Below are 19,226 nucleotides of genomic sequence, written 5' to 3' on the forward strand. Positions count from 1 at the left end.
GGTGACTTACCCATTCAGCGACTTTGGCACTGGACGTTCCTAAAATGGGTACTATCGGGTCGGGTGAAATAGAGAATAAGCAGACGCCTGCTGGCATTCTAGCCTCTCTTGTCGCCGGGTTCTCCAATGATCAGCACCCTCCTCTTCATCTCCCTTTGCCTCCATTTAGTAGCTGTAGGACTGATGAGCCCAAAGCTACTGCCTCTCTCGCATTCTCTCTCTCTTTAGTATGTTCACGGTTGGCCCTCGAGGTTGTTATCCAATTTAGTGCCTTACCGAAGAACGCTGTACATTTCATATGAAAACAAAATCTTGCCCAAATCTTCATGTTCATTAACGCTTTTAATTGACGTGAACATACGGTGCTTTGCGCCTCAACATAAGAGCATTCTAGAAAATATTACGTCGTTGGCAATTGAGACAACCTCTGAAACCTTATCATCCAAAATTAGTAACCTCCAAATTTCCTTCCAAAAATAGAATGACAAGGAGAATGGAGGATGCCCACCTATATCTTTCAGTGGATAACGATACAGGAACCTCTTTTCGGTGTATCTGGCAATATTTTGAGAGTCGGGTATGTTTTGGCCCTGCTTGAATGATGATGAAACAACAGAAATATATATATGGAGAGGAATCAGAACAGGATAAAATTAAACTTGACTGATTTTAAACACTCAAAAGTATTTGTCAGGTCCTGAATTATATCTACGATACGTTATAATTCATTGGAAAAACATAAACAAATGAAATTGGTTCGGGTTTATTAGACTGCAATACCAGGAATCCAGCATACTTTGTTTCCTCGGAATGAATATGTATACAAATTCAAAAACTCTAACAATTGGACACCTGCTCTTTCTCGAGTATTCCATATGTGCATCGCTAATGTGCAACGATGGTGTTTCAACCTTACAGGAGCAGATCCAGGCTTTGAGCAGGTTGGCTAATTCGGCGACTAACAAGGAAGTCTGGCTCTCAGACGAAGACGCTGCTGATGCACCTGATACGACTGTGTGAGTCGCGAGGAGGATACTGATTTTGAGATACGAGGCTAGCCTCTGACAAATGGGAAGGTGGGCGGAGGAAGTATATCTGGGCAGTCGCTCCGCCTTGTTCTTCGCTCAGTTGATCGTTTTATGTTGATGTATTTGTCTTTCTTTAGTATCTCGGTTTAGTTATGACTACTTTAATTTATTCGTGTAGATATCTGTAAACTTATGCATTGCTTTGTGAAATTGTTAGTAATGAAACTGGAGGTTATTACCTCTTGTTTCATCCATAAAAGAACAAAAAGAAAATACGATACATATTTTCAGGTAGTACTATTTTATAGATCAGATTAAGGGATCTATAATTACTACAATCTTTAAAATTACGTAAAATGTAACGTTTTTTTATACTATTTTGTTGACCGAAGGTAGAAAACTGGAAAGGAACAGTAGGCTTAAATTTCGAAGAACTAGAACAAACCCAATATTAACAGAGATTGTGAGAACGTATATACGCTTGTTATTTTGATCTTTGGATCTCGCAACTCAAAACAAAACCCTACGAAGATTATAAAAAAATAAAACCCTGAGCGGATCATTTAGCTTGCGAAAAGCTCTTCTCAACAATAAAACGTGCAAAAAATAAATAATGTAATCGCGAGGGTTGTAAATACAAGGAAAAAAAAAGGAATTTTCTGGTTTAGTAAAGATATTGTGCTTACTTTAAAAAGGTTTTGAGCACAGCAATCACTCCTTTAAGAGTGGGGTAGAGAGATAAAAAATGGTAAGTTACATGATCTTCTTTTTATTTATTTATTTATTTTTTAAATTACAATTTTATCATTATTTAACTGATCTCTCATCTTACGGCTTAACAGAATCTTCTGCTAGTTTTGAACGATTGTAGTAATTTTTTAAAAATAAAACATTTCATGATACTTTTCGGCAGACCCCCAAAATAAGCCATATGCAAGAGTTAGACCCTTGATAATTCTTATGGTTAGTATTGTAAAGTTTACCATAAATGGTACCAAATATTTTGGGTTATTAATAACAGAATTAGTTAGCAGCATAAATCATGAGGGAGGTGGACAGGTCCCATGCTTTATTACAGATTGAGATCCAACATCATCATTAATATAAGGGAAAATTGCTTCGAGGCCCCAAATCCCAACTTTGAATGTGCCCCAGCCCCCAACTTTCACACGTGCTGCATCCCTATTTTTCTGAAAAAATTATGTCCAAGCCCCTCTCCCCAAGTTTTCACACAAACGCCATACAGCTCCGTTCTCTAAGCATTTCCAGGCGATGGGGGCTTGGCGGAGATGCTAGACGCAGTCCACGTGCCAATGGGGGAGGAGAAGAATGTGCTAATGGTTTTCGTTTTGAGCTCAATGTGTGCACTGTAATAGTTAACATGTTATATATATAATAGTTAACATCTTATCTATAATAGTTACATGTTATCTATAAAAGTTAACATGTTAACTATAACAATTAACATCCGCTAGCATGAGAAAGAGAAAGAGGGTGGAATCAGAATTTTAGGAGCTGACATGTCTAATCATGAGCTGGAATCATGATGGAGGGGTCTGGACATAATTTTTTCAAAAAAAAAGGGGCTGAAACACATTAAAAAAAAAATAGGAGGGGTTGAGGCACATTGAAAGTTCAAATTTGAGGCCTAGAAGCAATTTTTCCTTAATATAATATAAAGAGGGAACAAATACCCATTTTCTTTATCCTAAGCAGGCGAATAAATCCTTCGCCCATTGACCCACCCACCCGCCTACCCGCGGCCGCCGCTCGCCGTGACTGATCCTCCCTCCGATCTCCTTCGAATTCTTTCCCGTTTAAGAAGAGAGAGGTAAAACTGGCTCTTTTAAAAAATCACATTTTTCTCCGTTATCTAAATTCTTTTTTATGGGTGTCCTGTTTCGTACTGCAATCCTAGATTTTTTTTATTAATAAAAATGATTTCTTTTGGGCAAATTTTTGATGGGTTTAGTTTCTCTTTTGTTATTTTCGCTAATTTTTTTCTCCATTTTATTGGAACTGACGAGTATGCAATAATCTTTTGACTGTTAGAGAAATTATTGTTGACAGCCATGGATTCGAGTACCCAATCAGAATCTCCGGAGGAAGAAGTAAGGTCCTTTTTTGATTCTGCTCCGCATCTCAAGAATAGTGATCTTATCACGCAGAGGTTAAAAGATTTTGTTGATAAGAATTCTCATGCTTCGGGTATAACCTTTCATTTACAATAGTTCTTAGTTCTTTTCGTCTTTATTTTAGCTTGTTAAAATGGGCAAGCACTGTGAATATTGTTTTAATTCTCTTAGAAAATGGAAAGCCAAGAAGGATTGTCTGTGTTACTTCTGGAGGTACTACTGTTCCATTAGAACAACGATGTGTTCGCTACATTGATAATTTTAGCTCAGGACACAGAGGAGCAGCGTCCACAGAGTATGAGATCTTCCTTTACTTTGATAAGTAATGAATTATTTGAGATGGGTTTGAAGATTTTGTCAAAAGAAAAAAAGGAAAAAAAAATTTGAACTTTGAGTAATAATGCAGGTATTTTGTGAGGGCTGGGTATGCTGTTATATTTCTCTATCGGAGGTAAGATCTCATTTGCTATAAGGACTTCATAGTATTTCAAATGAAATAAAAACTAGGCTGTTTACTATGTTTGAAGATAAATGTCATACTGATGGCTTCTCTTTGTAGGGGTAGTTGTCAACCGTACTGTACATATCTTCCGGAAGATTCATTCCTCGATTTTTTTGAGCTATCAGAGGACTCAACAATCCAAGGTCTGTGAAGTTCTAAATTGCTTGTTCATAATTTTGTCGATGATTCAATCTGATGGATGAACTAATCTATGTTTCACGGTTCCCTTTTCTTTATATATTGTATAGGATCATTCTACTGTGTAATTTTACCTAGCTATAATTATAACTATGTCTTAGAAGCTCGTTATGGTGTACTTTGGAGCATATGACAGTTACCTACATAGCCTTTTACTGTAAGTCATGAAGTTTCCGACTATTATATGTGAAGCTTACGCTTTTGTGCTTCACATATGCTTAGGGCATCTCCAACAGCTGCTCCAAAATTTTCTCCAAAAGTTATATTCTCCAACTAACTTTTACACCAACTCCAACAGTTTCCCCATTTTGAAGAATCCATTTTTTCCTCCCAAAATTTGGAGAATGCTGCAGATTTGGGGAAGCTTCCCTATTTTTTCTCCTCCATCCCTATTTTAGGGAATGAGATGGGGAATCTGTTGGACCAAAAATCTAACTAAATTCTCCAGAAGTGGAAAATGGGGAAGCTGTTGGAGATGCTCTTAGCATAAAGATTTCCCTGCCAACTTGTTCGTTCTTTCTCTGAGTAACTCATAGAGATTTCAACCAATTATGACTGCCTACCAGGCTACCATACCATCTCCTAGTAATCGTTGTGTTTTACCTGTATTTTTGTATTAAATCCATCTGTTATTTCCCACTTCTCCAATCACCAGAAACACCAATCTCAGCCATAATTCTATGTCTGGAACACCATTTTATATGTTTTTTCATGTAAACTAACTAAAGCATTTCGTCCTTGTGAAACATCTGTAATTTGTCTGAAAATTGTTTCTTGGAGGAAACCAGGTTAGCTTAGGAGCATATATAAAAACTCAACCAAGTTCAGATTATTATGAATTACTTGTTTGGTTGCTCTTTAAACTGAGTCTCTCCCACTGGAACAAGTATAGATAAACGCAAACAGGCATCGTGCACCCTATTGAACAATCATGCAAAACAATGTTAAGATTTTCATTGTTAGCAAAGGAAGTGGTCATTATGAACAGATCTTTAAGAATCTTAGACTCTTTAAGTTTTTACATATTCCAATAAAGTATTTTCATAATCATATGTTGAAACCTTTTTAAAGTTTTGGAAAGACTTTGAAGCTTGGAGTTAATTCCTAATTCCACAATCTTAAATTAGTATAGCTCTCTTTGATTTATTCATCCCCCATGGTAAGATTCTTGCAGAAAACTTTTTATTTCTCGACTTAGACATGATAGTGTCTGGTTGTCTGAGGTAACATGTATTATCTTGCCATGGTTTAGCAGTTCCATTCATTGTGTTATAAGACTCACCGATGATACTAACTGGGCTATGTTTGAAAATGATAGTTCGCCAGTCTCATTCTGCAGTGGTTAAGAAGTCAATCCGAGACTATCATGCGGTACTTACTTCTTGTTTCATGCTCTTCTGTTTCTTTTCGTATATTGGTTTTAACATATATTTAGTTCTTGCTATATGCAGGCAGTGGACCATGGTTTTTTGCTGGAATTGCCATTCACCACTATATTCGAATATCTTCAGGTTTGTGCGCATATATTTGTGATGTGTATTTTATATTGCATAACAAAGTCCATTAAACTCTGGCATTTTGTCTAGAAGAAAATGACTCCTATGGCTGTTTGTTTCTTGGTTTGTTGCATAAATTCTTCATCTCACTCTATTGCCAATTGTCTTGGGAAAAACATTATGAGCAAATTGTGACGATTTATTACCGACCTGTAGTTAAGGATTTCTTTAAAGACGCTGATCGATTACACGACTATTGAGTTGCATATAGATTCGTCAAGAAGAGTAGTTTTCTTGCTAGATAAATTTATTTTTATTTTTATTTTTTGAGAGAGAAACTAGATATCCTAATCTGAGTAGACGACAACGGATTGATTTTTCTTGCTAGATAATTGTTTCGCATATCTGATAACAAATAAAATGGGTGAATCTGGAGGAGAACAAAAAAAGCGCTTCGCGCTTCTATTCATTTACTAATTATGCCCTGGAGATCGCTATCAATTAAAGTCTTTCTTTTCTAACTTTCATTTCTCGCTAAGATATTATTTTTCATCTTTTTGGTTATAGTATTGCGAGACTTTAACAACTATTCTCCTTGAAACTTCGCATAACTATCCCTTATCGGTGTTTAACACTATGTTTTATTCTCATGCAGCAACGTTTCTTGTTATCATTTTTTTTTTCCTCTCAACAGATACTACAGATGGTGGCTACATCAATAAGTCATTTTGGATCTCACGGGATGTTCTATCTTGCTGCTGCAGTATCCGACTTTTATGTCCCGTGGAATGACATGGTATAAAAAAATTTAAAATATGTTACATCTTTTAATTCCAAGTAAATCTATTTCAACTCATATCTTGTTTAAGATCATTGATAACCAATGTAGTCTTATTTCCTGCCAACCGATACAATAACAGCACAAAGGTTTATTATTATTATGTTGTTTTAGATCCCAAAGTTTGACACGTGGGTGAATAACACAGGCAGAACACAAAATCCAGTCAGCATCTGGTCCCCTCGACATGCGACTGACCCAAGTGCCAAAGATGCTCTCGGTTCTCAGGAAAGAATGGGCTCCCTCAGCATTCTGCGTATCTTTCAAGGTTAGTGACTTTCCTTCACTTGCCACACTTTGCTCTTCTTTCCTCTTTTCTTCTCCTGTCTCTTTTCATTTTGTTCTCTCTTATAAGCACTATGCGGTTTCGCATTCCCGTCAAGATTACAGTAAAAAACTGGCAGATCTTTTAAGTCTTAATTATGCAAGAGAAGAAAGAAAGTCTAATCTAAAATGTTGGTATGGGACTGGTCATAGACATGCGTAGACGCCCTGTTGGATACTTCCAATACTTTGCGATGATGCGGATACTTGTTTCCTTGTCATGTACAATAAAATTTCTAACAAATACCAGGCATATATGTGGGATGCATCTGAAACAGAGAAGTTAGTAATAATTCTTCCATTCGGTTTTAGTTTCATTTCTAAATGTGTTCATATGATTTTTCCACTTGTTTAGATAGACAATTTAAATGGCTTGAATACCTTTTTAAGGATCCATGGTATACTGCTGTATCTGACCATTTTAGCTTTAGCAACCCTTTGTTACATAGATACATATACGTACGGTACATACATAATAATATTCATGCTTTAAAATTTACACTAGTCAGGTACACAAGAATACAAAGGCACGCTAACTAACTGCATCCCTGGCCCGATATGTTATTCGTCCAATTTACATAAAACGTTACACATGTATCTTTAGATCTGTCTGTTATAGATATTGATGCATCCAATTTTTCGTCGAACATAATGTACACTGTATGATCATACTTTAACTGATTATTTGGAATCATACAGTTGGAAACGGATCCAGATATCTTGCTTAAGAAAGCTGATGCGGCGTTGAACAAGTACCAGATGCATGTTGTCGTGGCAAACTTGCTTGCTACGTACAAGCAAGAAGTTGTAGCTGTAACAAAGAGTCAGAGGACTACAATTCGCAAGCATAGCCAGGAGGCCCATGTTGAAGAACAAATCATAGAGCTTCTTGTAGAGAAACACGCTGATTATTTGGAACAGCCTTGAATGGGTTCCCCGTCTACAGTTAAACGATGCTATCTCGTATGCGATACTTCTCTACAGTGAAAGTAAATTTCTTTATTTTCGATTGTATTTATTATACATGATTTGTAACATGTCAACTTACTTGCAAATGAATAAGTTTAGCTTTCGGGGTTCCTTGAACTTGGATGAGGGCTCTTGCATCAAAGGATTGTATTGTACCGTCAGACGTAACAAATATTTTACACGAAGCTGTAATGTTTCTCATAAGATCTATTAAATTCTATAAATTTCTTGTAGACGATGCCGACAGTGGCTTTATGATTGAAGCTCATCATCACTGACTGCCTACTCTACCAACTTCTCCCGGAGAAAACATTCAGAGCCTCTAAATAAACAATCATTTACTAACGTAGAGCTGTTACGTGCAAGTGTAACTTTGTCATAACAGTTTGTTGCATAGATTACAGAATTGTGAACTGGGCATAGTTCCGAAAAAGAGCAAGGATTTGAACTCGCAATTGAGAATGTATCAAAAAGCCACCATTTTACATGAGCTCTAACCAACTGCTTTACAAGTGAACCACCTCTGGAAGATCCATGACAGAAGTATCGCGACACCTAAAACATGAAGCTTGGAAGGCATAGACCACTACTGTGTGCAAAAACAAATTTTACATCTGAATTCAAATTAAAGAAGAGTGAGGAACAAACACATTCATTCCCCAGAATAGACAAAAAGAAATGGGGGAAGGAAGAACCCTACTTTTCCCATGATTGCACAAGAGCTGCCATACTATGCAAAACTGGAAATAAACCTCTCTTCAATTTGGAAAGCCCAAACGCTCACTTCCTACCAGTTGTGACGCGTGGTTTTCCTTTGACCTCAGCCTCCTGTTCCAAAGAGAGAGAAAAGGTCGAGAATATGAGTACCAGAAAATAAGCCCTCAGTTTCCAGCAACAAATGTAAACTGCGATTTATTGCACTGGAATTGCTCAAATTGAATGATAAAAGACCGTTTGCGCAGAAGAACAGCTGAGGGGTTGCTGTATTCGATTGTTGGGAGAAAACGAATTATCGAGGAACCTCTCTACCAACATAGAGCATGGGTAACTATACTACAAATTGCATATTAGTCTTAAATATCTTCTAACTAACAATATGGGTCATGGGTTTTGGATTAAAATTCACAACAAACGAGAGCAAATGTTTGTATCTTTTAGTAAAAACTGGTGTGAATTTGTAGTACAATCAGCTTTAGTAAATCTAAATTCTGCACATGAACAAACCTGTGGGCTATGAAGATAGATATATGTCTTTGCAGTTGCTGGGTTATGATTTTCAGCACCTTTGCTCCAATCATAGCAGACCTGCATGATATAGCCAGGATATATTCAGTACAAAGTGCACTCTATGGAAGTCATCAAAATGGTCAAGTAGATAAACATAGCAGTTACATCCAAGCCACTAGCTACAGTAAAACAAAATTAATTACATGCATGCTATACGTGAAGAATCATATATAGATTAGTTCATCGTTTCAGTTATGCCTCATGAAATCATGTCCCCAAGCATTTCCAAATTAAATCATGTGTACCTCTCCTTACAAAATAGGCAACCTAAAAACCCATTCATTAATTGACTTCCTTTTATGGGATGATGCAGATCCACCACAAGGGTGAGGGGATCCATGACTGTGGCCCCATATCCAATTCAAACAAATGTTTTATTCCTTTCAATAACAAAAATGGCAACTTTAGTGCAGACTTACATTCTAAAACTACTGTTGTCGGGTCTTTAATGATATTATCTCCAAGAATGATGTAGACTTCTAGTTCAAGTCAGTCAATGCAGCATAACTATAATAATTCCTACTGTCACAAGAACTCTATCAGTCAATGTTGTTCACAAATTCATTAAGAAACAATAAAAACTAAACCAGTTATGGAAGCTGAAGAAGTTCACTAGAAGGTAGTCAGTATGCACAACCTCAACAACAATGATAATAACAATCACAATAACAATGGTATGGAACTTGAGAACTGTTGTAAGAGCAAGTTGAATAAACATACTTGCAAATAGTAGCGCCAGCAATACAGGAAAAAACAGAGTGAAAAAGATAACAATGAGAAAATGACAAGATATGTGTGAAAAGGTAATAGCGAACTTCCAGCTACAAAGCATTGTAAAACAACAAAAAAAAAGTCACTTTCTTCCAGCTGTCATAGATAAGATTCAGAGCTAATTGAGGAAATACTCACCGCATAGGCAAAAATTGATCCATCATTGTTAAAGGTGCTGCAAGGGATCGGATGACAGCATCTAGCCATAGCCTGATAAATTAAAAGAAAAGGTCAACTTTAGAGCCATTCTATGATTCCATTGGCGGACAGCAACCAAAAAGATTATCATTTTAACCATGTAAAATCTAGTCAAGCGATTCAAAAGAAATAAGACCGATATGATTAAGGAGTAACAGTTGCACTTGCATCTTATTTCAATCTATAAGCATAAATTATATAAATCAAAAGTGAGCTGTTCTATGCAATGAATGCAATAATCTAGATTTCTAGTAGTAAAATAATACTGAGTGACCTTCTACATGAATGAGCAAGGGAAACCCACAAATTTCCAAAAGAGGATGCTTTTTGATGAGAAAAGAAAATTCATTAGTTCCCATTTACCCAACAACAAAAATTACCAAAAGAAGAAGAAGAAGAATCATAAAGTGAGCATAGAAAGCTTTTTGAGCATGCAATGCAAAAAGGGTGATTGCGAGGTATAGTTATTGGCTAACTGAGAATGATTCTTTCTGTAATTTCTACAACAATGTCTACAAACTTGACCCAAGCTACAGCTTAGACAGAAAGAAAATTTTACTCCGTCAAGTAAATATATGGAATAATTATACTGGGTGTGAATTCTAGGCAATTTAAATGCAACAGCTTAATGTTTGCTCAATTCCGTGTGATTAATATTGTATATATTATATTATATAAAATATAGTATTAATAAATAGAACGTTCTTTTTTTATTAATTCTGTTCTCCACTACCAGATGTCAAGTATATTCTTGCATAGCTTACAATCATTTCAATGTCAATCAATAAAATCAAGGTAAACAGGTACGAGTTACAAACAGGTCATCTAATAATTAATAAATGCATTGAGTATAACCATAAGGGTATGTGTTCGGCCCCCCTGTTTAACCCAAATGACTCGATTATGACTTTTCACGTATACAATAGCTCCCATATATAAGCTATGCTATGCATATGATTGTGCAACAACTCTTGGGTAATGCAGACATTAAACTTTTTATCGCAGGCAGTAAACAATATAATTCAGCAATCTTAGCACAAAATTAGAAGATGGCTAGCGGTTAGGCTACATCATTTAAGTGCACTCAGTCACAGTGCAATCCTGGTAGTTTTGATCCCTTTTCAAACATGAACTTTACTGCAAAATGGGTTATGGTAGCTGCCTAGCTGTTCGGTTAAATCTGGCCATATAATCATGTCCTGCGTTAATTAGAAAGTTGGACCCGACAATTTCCCTAGTAAGAAGACGACTGACCCAACCCAATTTCCATCACCATTTAAAGTTCTACAAGTGATTCTCCTATATGCGCCTGACAATCATATCTAGGTAATATGCTTCAAAAAGCTGGACCCGACAATTTCCCTAATAAGAAGACTACTGACCCAACTCAATTAATCATGTCCTGCGTTAATTACAAAGTTGGACCCGACAATTTCCCTACTAAGAAGACGACATACCCAACTCAATTTCCATCACCATTTAAAGTAATACAAGTGATTCCCCCATACGCACTTGCCAATCATATCACTAGGTAATATGCTTCAAAAAGGTAGTTGGTTTTGAAAGGATGCCAAAATTAGACATACTGTCAATATGGGTGGTATATGCTGTAATAAAAAGAATTAATGCATTGAGATTTAGTCTAGACACAACTTATTAATTTAGCAGGGATATAACTTATAACCATGACCCATAACTATTCCAATATTGCCTATCAAAAGGTAGATAAACTATTCCAGTAATGTCAAATAGTTCTGGAAATCAGTGGGTCACCTTATAGATTCGGTGAATGCTATGATACCCCGACACGGTAATTTTGGCGCCGCACCTATGTCGGGTGCGGTTTGGGTACGTTTCCGCACCCAAACGGAGGGGACACGGGAGTTTTGGAGCAGAGGAAAATGGGTTTAGAAGCAAGGAAGAAAAAGACTCACTCTCTCTCTTATTTTCTTAGTTTTAAATTTGTTAGTGGAAGATGACACCACCATTCACATGGGTGCTTGACTATTTGCTTTTGTCTTTTCTTTAAAATTAATGGTAATGCTAAGAATGGGAGACGTGTTCTCATATTTAAATAGGTAAGTGTATATGTATGTATGTATATACGTACGTATTTATTTAATTATTTATTCTTTTTTTGATGCTTATGTGAAATATAAAGTCAAAGTTTCAAATGATTTTACTTTATAATTTTAAGGAATGAGCTTATTTTATTGAGAATTTGAAATTAAACATAGTAAAATTGCTATAGTTAATATAATTGTTAATTGCTTGCATGTAATGAAGAGTTAAAGATGGAAGTTGGAAAGTTACAAAGCCTTTCACATGCTGAATTGTTGATTAAACTTTTATTTTTTTTTATTGTCGTATCCTCGTACCCGTGTCGAAATTTAGGACGGTGTCCCCGTATCCAAAATTTTTAGAAATTTCGTATCGGACACTCGGATCCGCACCCGTATCGGATACTCATACCCGAGTCCAGGTAACGTAGGTGTAGACACAAACCTCCGCAGGCGACGACTCGAGCGGGTGAGGTGAGCTCCGGTGAGCGACCGTGGGCAATGCAGTCTAGGCGAGATCTGTCAGGTAGCTCAGGCGAGGTCGATGACGAGGCTAGGCGAGTTCGTTGCGGTCGAGCTCCAGGCGGGCGTCGGCTTCAGGCGAGGTCGTGAACACGTAGGCGAGCTCGAGCGACATCAGGCAAGGTCGAGGCTCTGTAGGCGAGCTCGAATTGTACTGCAGGCGAGCTCGACGGTGCATGCGGGCTTCGGGCGAGTAACGACATCAAGCGAGCTCCGTGACAGGCTGTTGGCAGCATGTCTCCAGCTGGAGCTAGGGTTTCCCTATAAAAGAGAAACCCAGAGCTCAAACCCCGTTTGCTTCTTCTCGTGCTTAGATCCAACAGTGGCGGCTTCTCTCTCTCTTCTTCACGCGTTCTCTCTTTCCAGCGGCGGCTTTGTTTTTTCTCCAGCTCTCAATTGTGTTTTGAGGGAAGGAATTAAAGAGGAAATTAAAAAGAGATGAGATGTGTCCCCGTACTCGTACCCGTGTCCATATCCGTACCCGTACCTGTGCAACCTAGGGTGAATTTCAATGAAAGGTTGTACATCTTATTCATAACATGTAGACCTTAGGTAGAGAAGACACTTTGGATCATATCATTGTGTGAGAATACTCGAGACTGTTTCAATGCTGTCACAATTAACAATTTTATCTATCTATTTTAAGTTTATAGAAAAGCGGTCATAAATACCAAAACACTTAAAACGGAAAGACCGTTCAGCTTGAAACACAAATCACCATAATCATATAACAATGGAAGTACATCTATGCATAAGACTAAAGGAAAACCAAACAGTGGCATGTAGTCAACAGCAGAAAAAAGTATACCTTCAGCCTCTGTTTGCTGTCCTTATCCCAAAAATTGAATGCGCCATCAGAGCCAGCAGTTGCAAAAGTATGATGTACCTGCACACAAAAAAAAGAACATTTACATGCCAAACATAGCAAAAACACTAGCCTTCCACAGAGCAATAGATGTCAGGCCAAATTAACATACGCTAAAATATAATACAAGACCCGTCAAATAGACCAAGAACTAGTATAATATATGTTGCACTGATATGGGTGCGGATACGGACATGGGTGCAGATACGGGACACAGGAAAGTTGTAAAAGTTAGGATACAGGGACACGGCTGTAAACATACATATTAAAATTAATAATCTATATGAGGTTGATATTGTCTTTCATTCACATATTATGAAAACTAAAATCCTTGTCATTTTTATGTTTCTTTAATCAAGTAGATTATAAATTAAAAATCCACTTGCTTTTGAACTAGATAATCAAGCAACCCATTAAAATCATACTTATGAACACGGTATGTGCTAAAAAAAACCTGTTTCAAGTTTACTGAGTAGCATAAATTAGAGGTAAAGTGTGTAATACATGTGTATCACGAGTTTTTTGAATTAAGTGTGTTGTATAATTGAGTACACGTATGAATAAATGTATGTATATATTAAAAAAGTGTCCAAGGAGTGTCCAACATGGGACAGAGTCAGACACGGACATGGATACGCAAGCATAGATGAAGTGCCCGGGTAACCTAGAGTATAATCAACATTATGCAGTGATGAGTACATGAAAGTTTTTAGGGAACAGATAAGGTTCTTCTGCAAGGCCAAATTCCCAGACTATCAACCCAAGGAGAAGACCGAGGTCTACAGTCCCCAGTCCCCATGAACCGAGGATCAAAATATTTCTCACTGTCATATATAACACTCCAAATTGGGCGATGTATGAAACAAGAAAATTTGAGCTAATTTAACAAGCGTCTTGCAAGAGCCCCAAATATAAGTTGGAACTAGAGATTAAAGTTTCAACCTTTCCTGTTCCGGAAAATCCACCAAGATTACAAAAGATAAATTTAACGAAATTAGAGCCATGATTAAATAATAGAAGCCTTCTCAAGACAAAAATGATGGTGAATAGTTCATTAAACTTAAGAATAACAAAGAACATTCTCTTATTGGATAAACTGTTAGCTAAAGCAACGGCATGAGTACATACCCCCAAAAAAATGACAGTGAGCACAAACAAGGTAATATCTCATTAATACCATTTGCAGTCATTTCAGTCCTAAAATTAAAATCAAACTTTGCACTAGCATTTATACAAATTAAAATAAAGAGGATAAATAGATAAAAAAATTCACTTACTGGATGGAAGTTCAGTGAGTTCACAGAATATATGTCGGTCCCTTCCCTGTGGCATTTGAATGTGAAGTTCTTGCCTTGCTGTGCATCATCCAGATGATGTACACCAACTCTTCCTTCTATTGATCCCACCTAGATAAACAGAAAGAAGAATCAAAATTCATTGATGGTTTTAAAGGTGGGGAAAAAGGACCAACCACTCATGCATAAAATGCAATAGAACTTTCTCATGTTTGAATCACATAATATATACAACGTAACTTTATCATGTTGCTGGGGATGGTTTAGGTATTAGGATAAAGGGCTGGCTTTCCCCTTAAAGGACAAAGAAGCATCAAATGCGTTGAACTATTGATCACAGATCTGTTACATTGATAATACAGTTCCATTTAGTCCATTGGTTAACATCATAATTATTGATATGAAAGCCTACCAAACAAGGTATGACATACATAGAGACCATCCCCCCCCCCCCCCCCCCCCAAAAAAAAAAAAAAAAAAAAAACATTCTGTCAAACCATAAGTTTAGTTCCTCACAGATTACTGCTGCTCAGGTCTTATGAGAAAGCCTTTCGTAGGTTACGAGAGATGAATTAGGAGCCACATATCACAGGCATAATGCAGTGATAAAGAAAATGCCTATGTCAAATAATTTACTGAACATCATCCTTATGCTGTAAAGAAAGTGAAATGACAAAAAAATTTTAAATGTGGTCTATAGCTCAAAATAGAAGGAAAACTATTAGACTGTAGTTACCAAAAATCCCTGTTGATCTGGAAATGCAGCAACACATCTTGTCTGATACTTCAAAGGTGAAACAATCCTCTTGAATTCAGTCTGTTTGGTGATTCAAAGAATATATTAGATCGTAGGGTACATAAAATAAGAAAACCAAACTAAAGCATAGTAACCACACATTAGTATAATATCCTTAAAACATCTCCACAATAGATATAAGATGATAGTATAGTCTGGGAATCAAAACATTAGACTACAGTCCATATTTAACTTCCTACTGAACTGGTGCGAATGTTTGTGTCCATATTTGACTTGCTACTAAACTTCGATAAATTGCCTGTAATGTGACAGTTTCGAACATTTCCAGGTGATATAAGATGCTACTATGGTCGAGCATCAAGACTGTATAATATACTATAATTTTAGTGACTAAAACAGTGTAATTAGTGGGCATCAAATATATCAATAAATGCAAAATTCTGACACCCGCAAACCACTAGAAAGGAGGGGAAAGTGACATACAGTGTTCAAAACATCAAAACATTTATCCCAAATATTTGGAGGAAACATGGATCTTTTTTCTTTCATTTCATCTCTGTCAAGGGACACTTCTTTTGTTCTCTTATTAACTTTTTATCTGGCTCCTAAATGGAGATGACATCACCATGGCCAAGTTCCCAGATTGAATACAACCTATCACTATCACAGTAAATTCAATGCACCCGCCTATAAAGGATCAGGATGACAAGTTATGAACCTGGAACAGCAAGTAAATTAATCTTATCATTATGCTAATGTGCCAGAATCCTTATAATATGACATTACGGGCTGTTTGATTCACCAATTTTATGGAAAATTTGATGGAAACAATTCAACAGTGACATTCTGGTAATTAAACGGTTTCCAAAGATTTCCTTAAATTCAGTTTGGGTTAGGGTTAGGGTTAGGGTTAGGGTATGTGGCCAAAATTCATATCGGATTGTGGATATCGGGAAAATATCGGGGATATGTGGTAAATACTAGAATGCCATCACGGATGTTTGCATATATAGTATAATTTCAACATACTTAATGAAATCTAGCATACAAAATGAAAATAATATATGTTTAGGATTACTAATCAACCTTGTAAAACAATCATAAGTACAAATCAATGATGCAACATTTCATTTGATTTTTTAGGCCAAAATTTCAGCTGATATCATGGGAAAATCATGATATCATCTAGCCCAAAAATTACCAAATACGGTATTTTGTTTTGCGACAAGCCATATAAAATAATATATCAGCCAACATATCAACTGATATATCGGCCATATCAAGGATGTATCACCCAAGTAGCCAAAAAGCGGTAAAGAATATATCGGCCAAAAATCAGATGATATATCGCCCATATCAGGGATGTATCACCCAAAGGAGACCATATCGGTTGCCGCAAGCCCTGTAAAAGGATATGTCGGGCAATATATCGAGCCATGTTAGAGATATTTAAAACAGTGCTATAAAGTAGCGAAAAAGGTGGGTATTTTATAGAAATCTAATTCCAGACTATTTGGGCAGAAATTGCTTGGCAATCTGAGAATTTGTACTTTTAGATAATTTTTAATTCCCTTTCCTCTTTTCTTCTCTCATGCCTCCCCTAGTAAGTGGTAACTTCACACGTGATGTTGTGATTCAATTTTCTATAAAATTTTCATACCAAACAAACTAAAGAATAAGAAATCACTCTTTTCTATAAAGTTGGATTCCCTATTCTCATATGTTGAACCAAACGAAGAAAGAGTTAAAAACTAGAAAACACCACTTTTTGAGATTACCATAAACATTTCCATAAAAATTTACAGAAACACATAGAAATCAATTTTTACCCCCTTTCCCTTTTCCTTAAATTTATGGAAAATGAACCAAATAGCCCCTTAAACAAAAACATGCATTTTTAACAATTTGTCTGTCAAGAATGAATGATATACAGAAAACAGAAGAAAATTCACTGTTTGGAGCATAAGAGCCCATACATTTTATTCGTTGAAAGATTCGTAGAGCTTCATGTTAAGAGTGAAGTTCAAATTCTTTTTCTAAATAACTGATCACGTTTTTTACTTGATTGCAGTTCTTTTTTCCTCAAACTGTTTGGGTTAAATTTTAAACTTTGCCCGTAGAAGAAATAAGTGAGTCTGGTAGCGACATGATAAGCCAGTGTTTCGATACTAAAAGTGAATCAGAATCTACTGCCTTTTGAAAAATACGATTTTACAACTCCTGTTTGTAGCATCCCTTTTTCAAGTTTACAAAAGATATAACCACAATTATAGCCAGAGAACATAATTTTATGCGGAACATTTCATGTTGTCAGCACATTCCATGCTGAAAATTCAATTTAACAATGAGAAAAGCATAAAAATAACTTCTTTTGTATATGAGAGACAAGTTACCTGTGGGGTTTGCAGATTGTAGACTATCAAATTCCGATCAGCAGTTCCAACAACCATCAGGGGGTACCGCACGGTCAGTGCATAGCAACGCTCGGGAAGCTGTTGGGTGTGAACAGGCTGTGCTTGCCTAAGATCCCAGTACCTGAATAAATTCCCTAAATATGAGATTCTAGCATATTATTTTGTAGAAATTACTGAGTGGAAGGGGTTTGGCTAACAATATTAAGAAAGAAAAATCAACAAGACCAATGAAATGAATCCATCAGATAACAGAAAATTAAAGCAGGAACTACATACCAGATGATAGAATATAACAAATAACCAGAACACTAGACTTGAATCCACATAACTAGGTTTAGGTAATAACCAATAGGTGAAAGTAAAAAAAATCAATCCATAAGAAATTCACATGGAGATGCTCAGGTTTCCTCGTGCAGTAACATCATGCAGGGGAACTTAGTTCCGTACAGGAGATAAGGATCAATACATCACCACTCAATCAACAAGCAATAGCTTAAACTTCCTATCCCTTATTAAAATTCAAAGAGTATTTGATTGTTTCTCATTATTGATAAAGACAAACCAGAGCTAGAATTGTCCTGTGTCCAGGTAAGCAAAGTTATTAGATGCTACTTATGTGACTTTATTGAGCAAGAGCTTCAAAATATTCAATTACAACCAGGGATTCTTCGCTGTAGATGCAATTTGATATTAGATTATTTTCATACCAACTCTCCATAAAGAGATTACATCTGCACCGTAAATAATAGAGGACCATGACTGAGATCAGATGTCAAAAATTGTTGTGAGATTAAGTCACTAATAACAATGATCTGTATCAAAAGAAGATATTTGAGAGCAGCTCATGGCATGCCTCAAGTTGTGGCCTCAGATAAAAGTGACAAAACTCTAAAGGTTCACAACGGAGACTATACAATTTGAATAGTTTGTTTTACATAGAACAAAATGGACCATCAGATGAATTAGTTAGAAAGGTTCAGATACAATAAGCTTTTGCCCAATATATGTCCCATCACTTGTACATCAAGATAAAAGATGAAGATCATCCATAAGGTGATCCATCATATGTTCTGATCAGTAAGCAAACAGTTGTTTTTTTTTTTTTGTCAGAAATTATAAAGCACTAGACATGCATATATGAATATAAACAGATTTATGTATGCACACAAAAACAAACCTCTATCAGATAATAACTAAATCGACGTGTTTTTTTTTTCGAAATATAAATTAACTAGCTCAATCTGGACTTGCCTCAATGTCTTATCCCAGCTGCCCGTAACTAACAAATTCATCTGTTCAATCCAAGCAACTTCTTTGACAGGTGCATCATGTGCAGCGACTTGCGTAGGTTGGCCACCAGACAACAATGGCCACATTTTCACAATCTTATCACATCCTCCAGTAAACACTGTGGAGCCATCATCCTTCCAAGTAGAGCATAGAACCTAAGACATACCAAATTGATAGCGCTAATCTTTTTTACTCATTGCATGACAGATTTAGATTAAAAAAATCCTTAAATATCGGATGAATGTGCAGCATAGGGATACCGGTTGGTCGTGAGATA

The 19,226-nt window shown here is 36.4% G+C and overlaps 2 protein-coding genes across 3 annotated transcripts in view; one reads left to right on the plus strand and one right to left on the minus strand.

The window, feature by feature from the left end:
- Nucleotides 2,750–7,723, plus strand: LOC109832648 (phosphopantothenate--cysteine ligase 1-like). 2 transcript variants are annotated; one of them, XM_020400037.1, is made up of 10 exons: nucleotides 2,750–2,859; nucleotides 3,081–3,236; nucleotides 3,335–3,458; nucleotides 3,570–3,614; nucleotides 3,723–3,808; nucleotides 5,182–5,234; nucleotides 5,315–5,374; nucleotides 6,054–6,155; nucleotides 6,346–6,465; nucleotides 7,221–7,723. In XM_020400037.1, exons 2-10 carry the CDS (start codon nucleotides 3,101–3,103, stop codon nucleotides 7,446–7,448), a joined length of 954 nt encoding a protein of 317 aa, XP_020255626.1. In that variant the 5' UTR covers nucleotides 2,750–2,859; nucleotides 3,081–3,100; the 3' UTR covers nucleotides 7,449–7,723. The 2 variants fall into 2 exon arrangements, with proteins under 2 accessions (XP_020255626.1, XP_020255627.1); XM_020400038.1 differs by having other exon boundaries at nucleotides 3,099–3,236.
- The window catches only part of LOC109832647 (protein RAE1-like), a 12,545-nt gene continuing 1,132 nt past the window's right edge, over nucleotides 7,814–19,226 (minus strand). Inside the window, 9 exon segments of the mRNA XM_020400036.1 lie at nucleotides 7,814–8,318; nucleotides 8,715–8,795; nucleotides 9,687–9,758; nucleotides 13,137–13,214; nucleotides 14,471–14,599; nucleotides 15,225–15,305; nucleotides 17,639–17,780; nucleotides 18,911–19,104; nucleotides 19,210–19,226. The exon segment at nucleotides 19,210–19,226 is cut by the window's right edge and continues 8 nt beyond it. Of these exon segments, the coding sequence (XP_020255625.1) occupies nucleotides 8,271–8,318; nucleotides 8,715–8,795; nucleotides 9,687–9,758; nucleotides 13,137–13,214; nucleotides 14,471–14,599; nucleotides 15,225–15,305; nucleotides 17,639–17,780; nucleotides 18,911–19,104; nucleotides 19,210–19,226 (842 nt within the window). The 3' untranslated portion in view covers nucleotides 7,814–8,270.

The sequence above is a fragment of the Asparagus officinalis genome, chromosome 3 (assembly GCF_001876935.1).
Source record: "Asparagus officinalis chromosome 3, Aspof.V1, whole genome shotgun sequence".
NCBI classification, from domain to species: Eukaryota; Viridiplantae; Streptophyta; class Magnoliopsida; order Asparagales; family Asparagaceae; genus Asparagus; species Asparagus officinalis.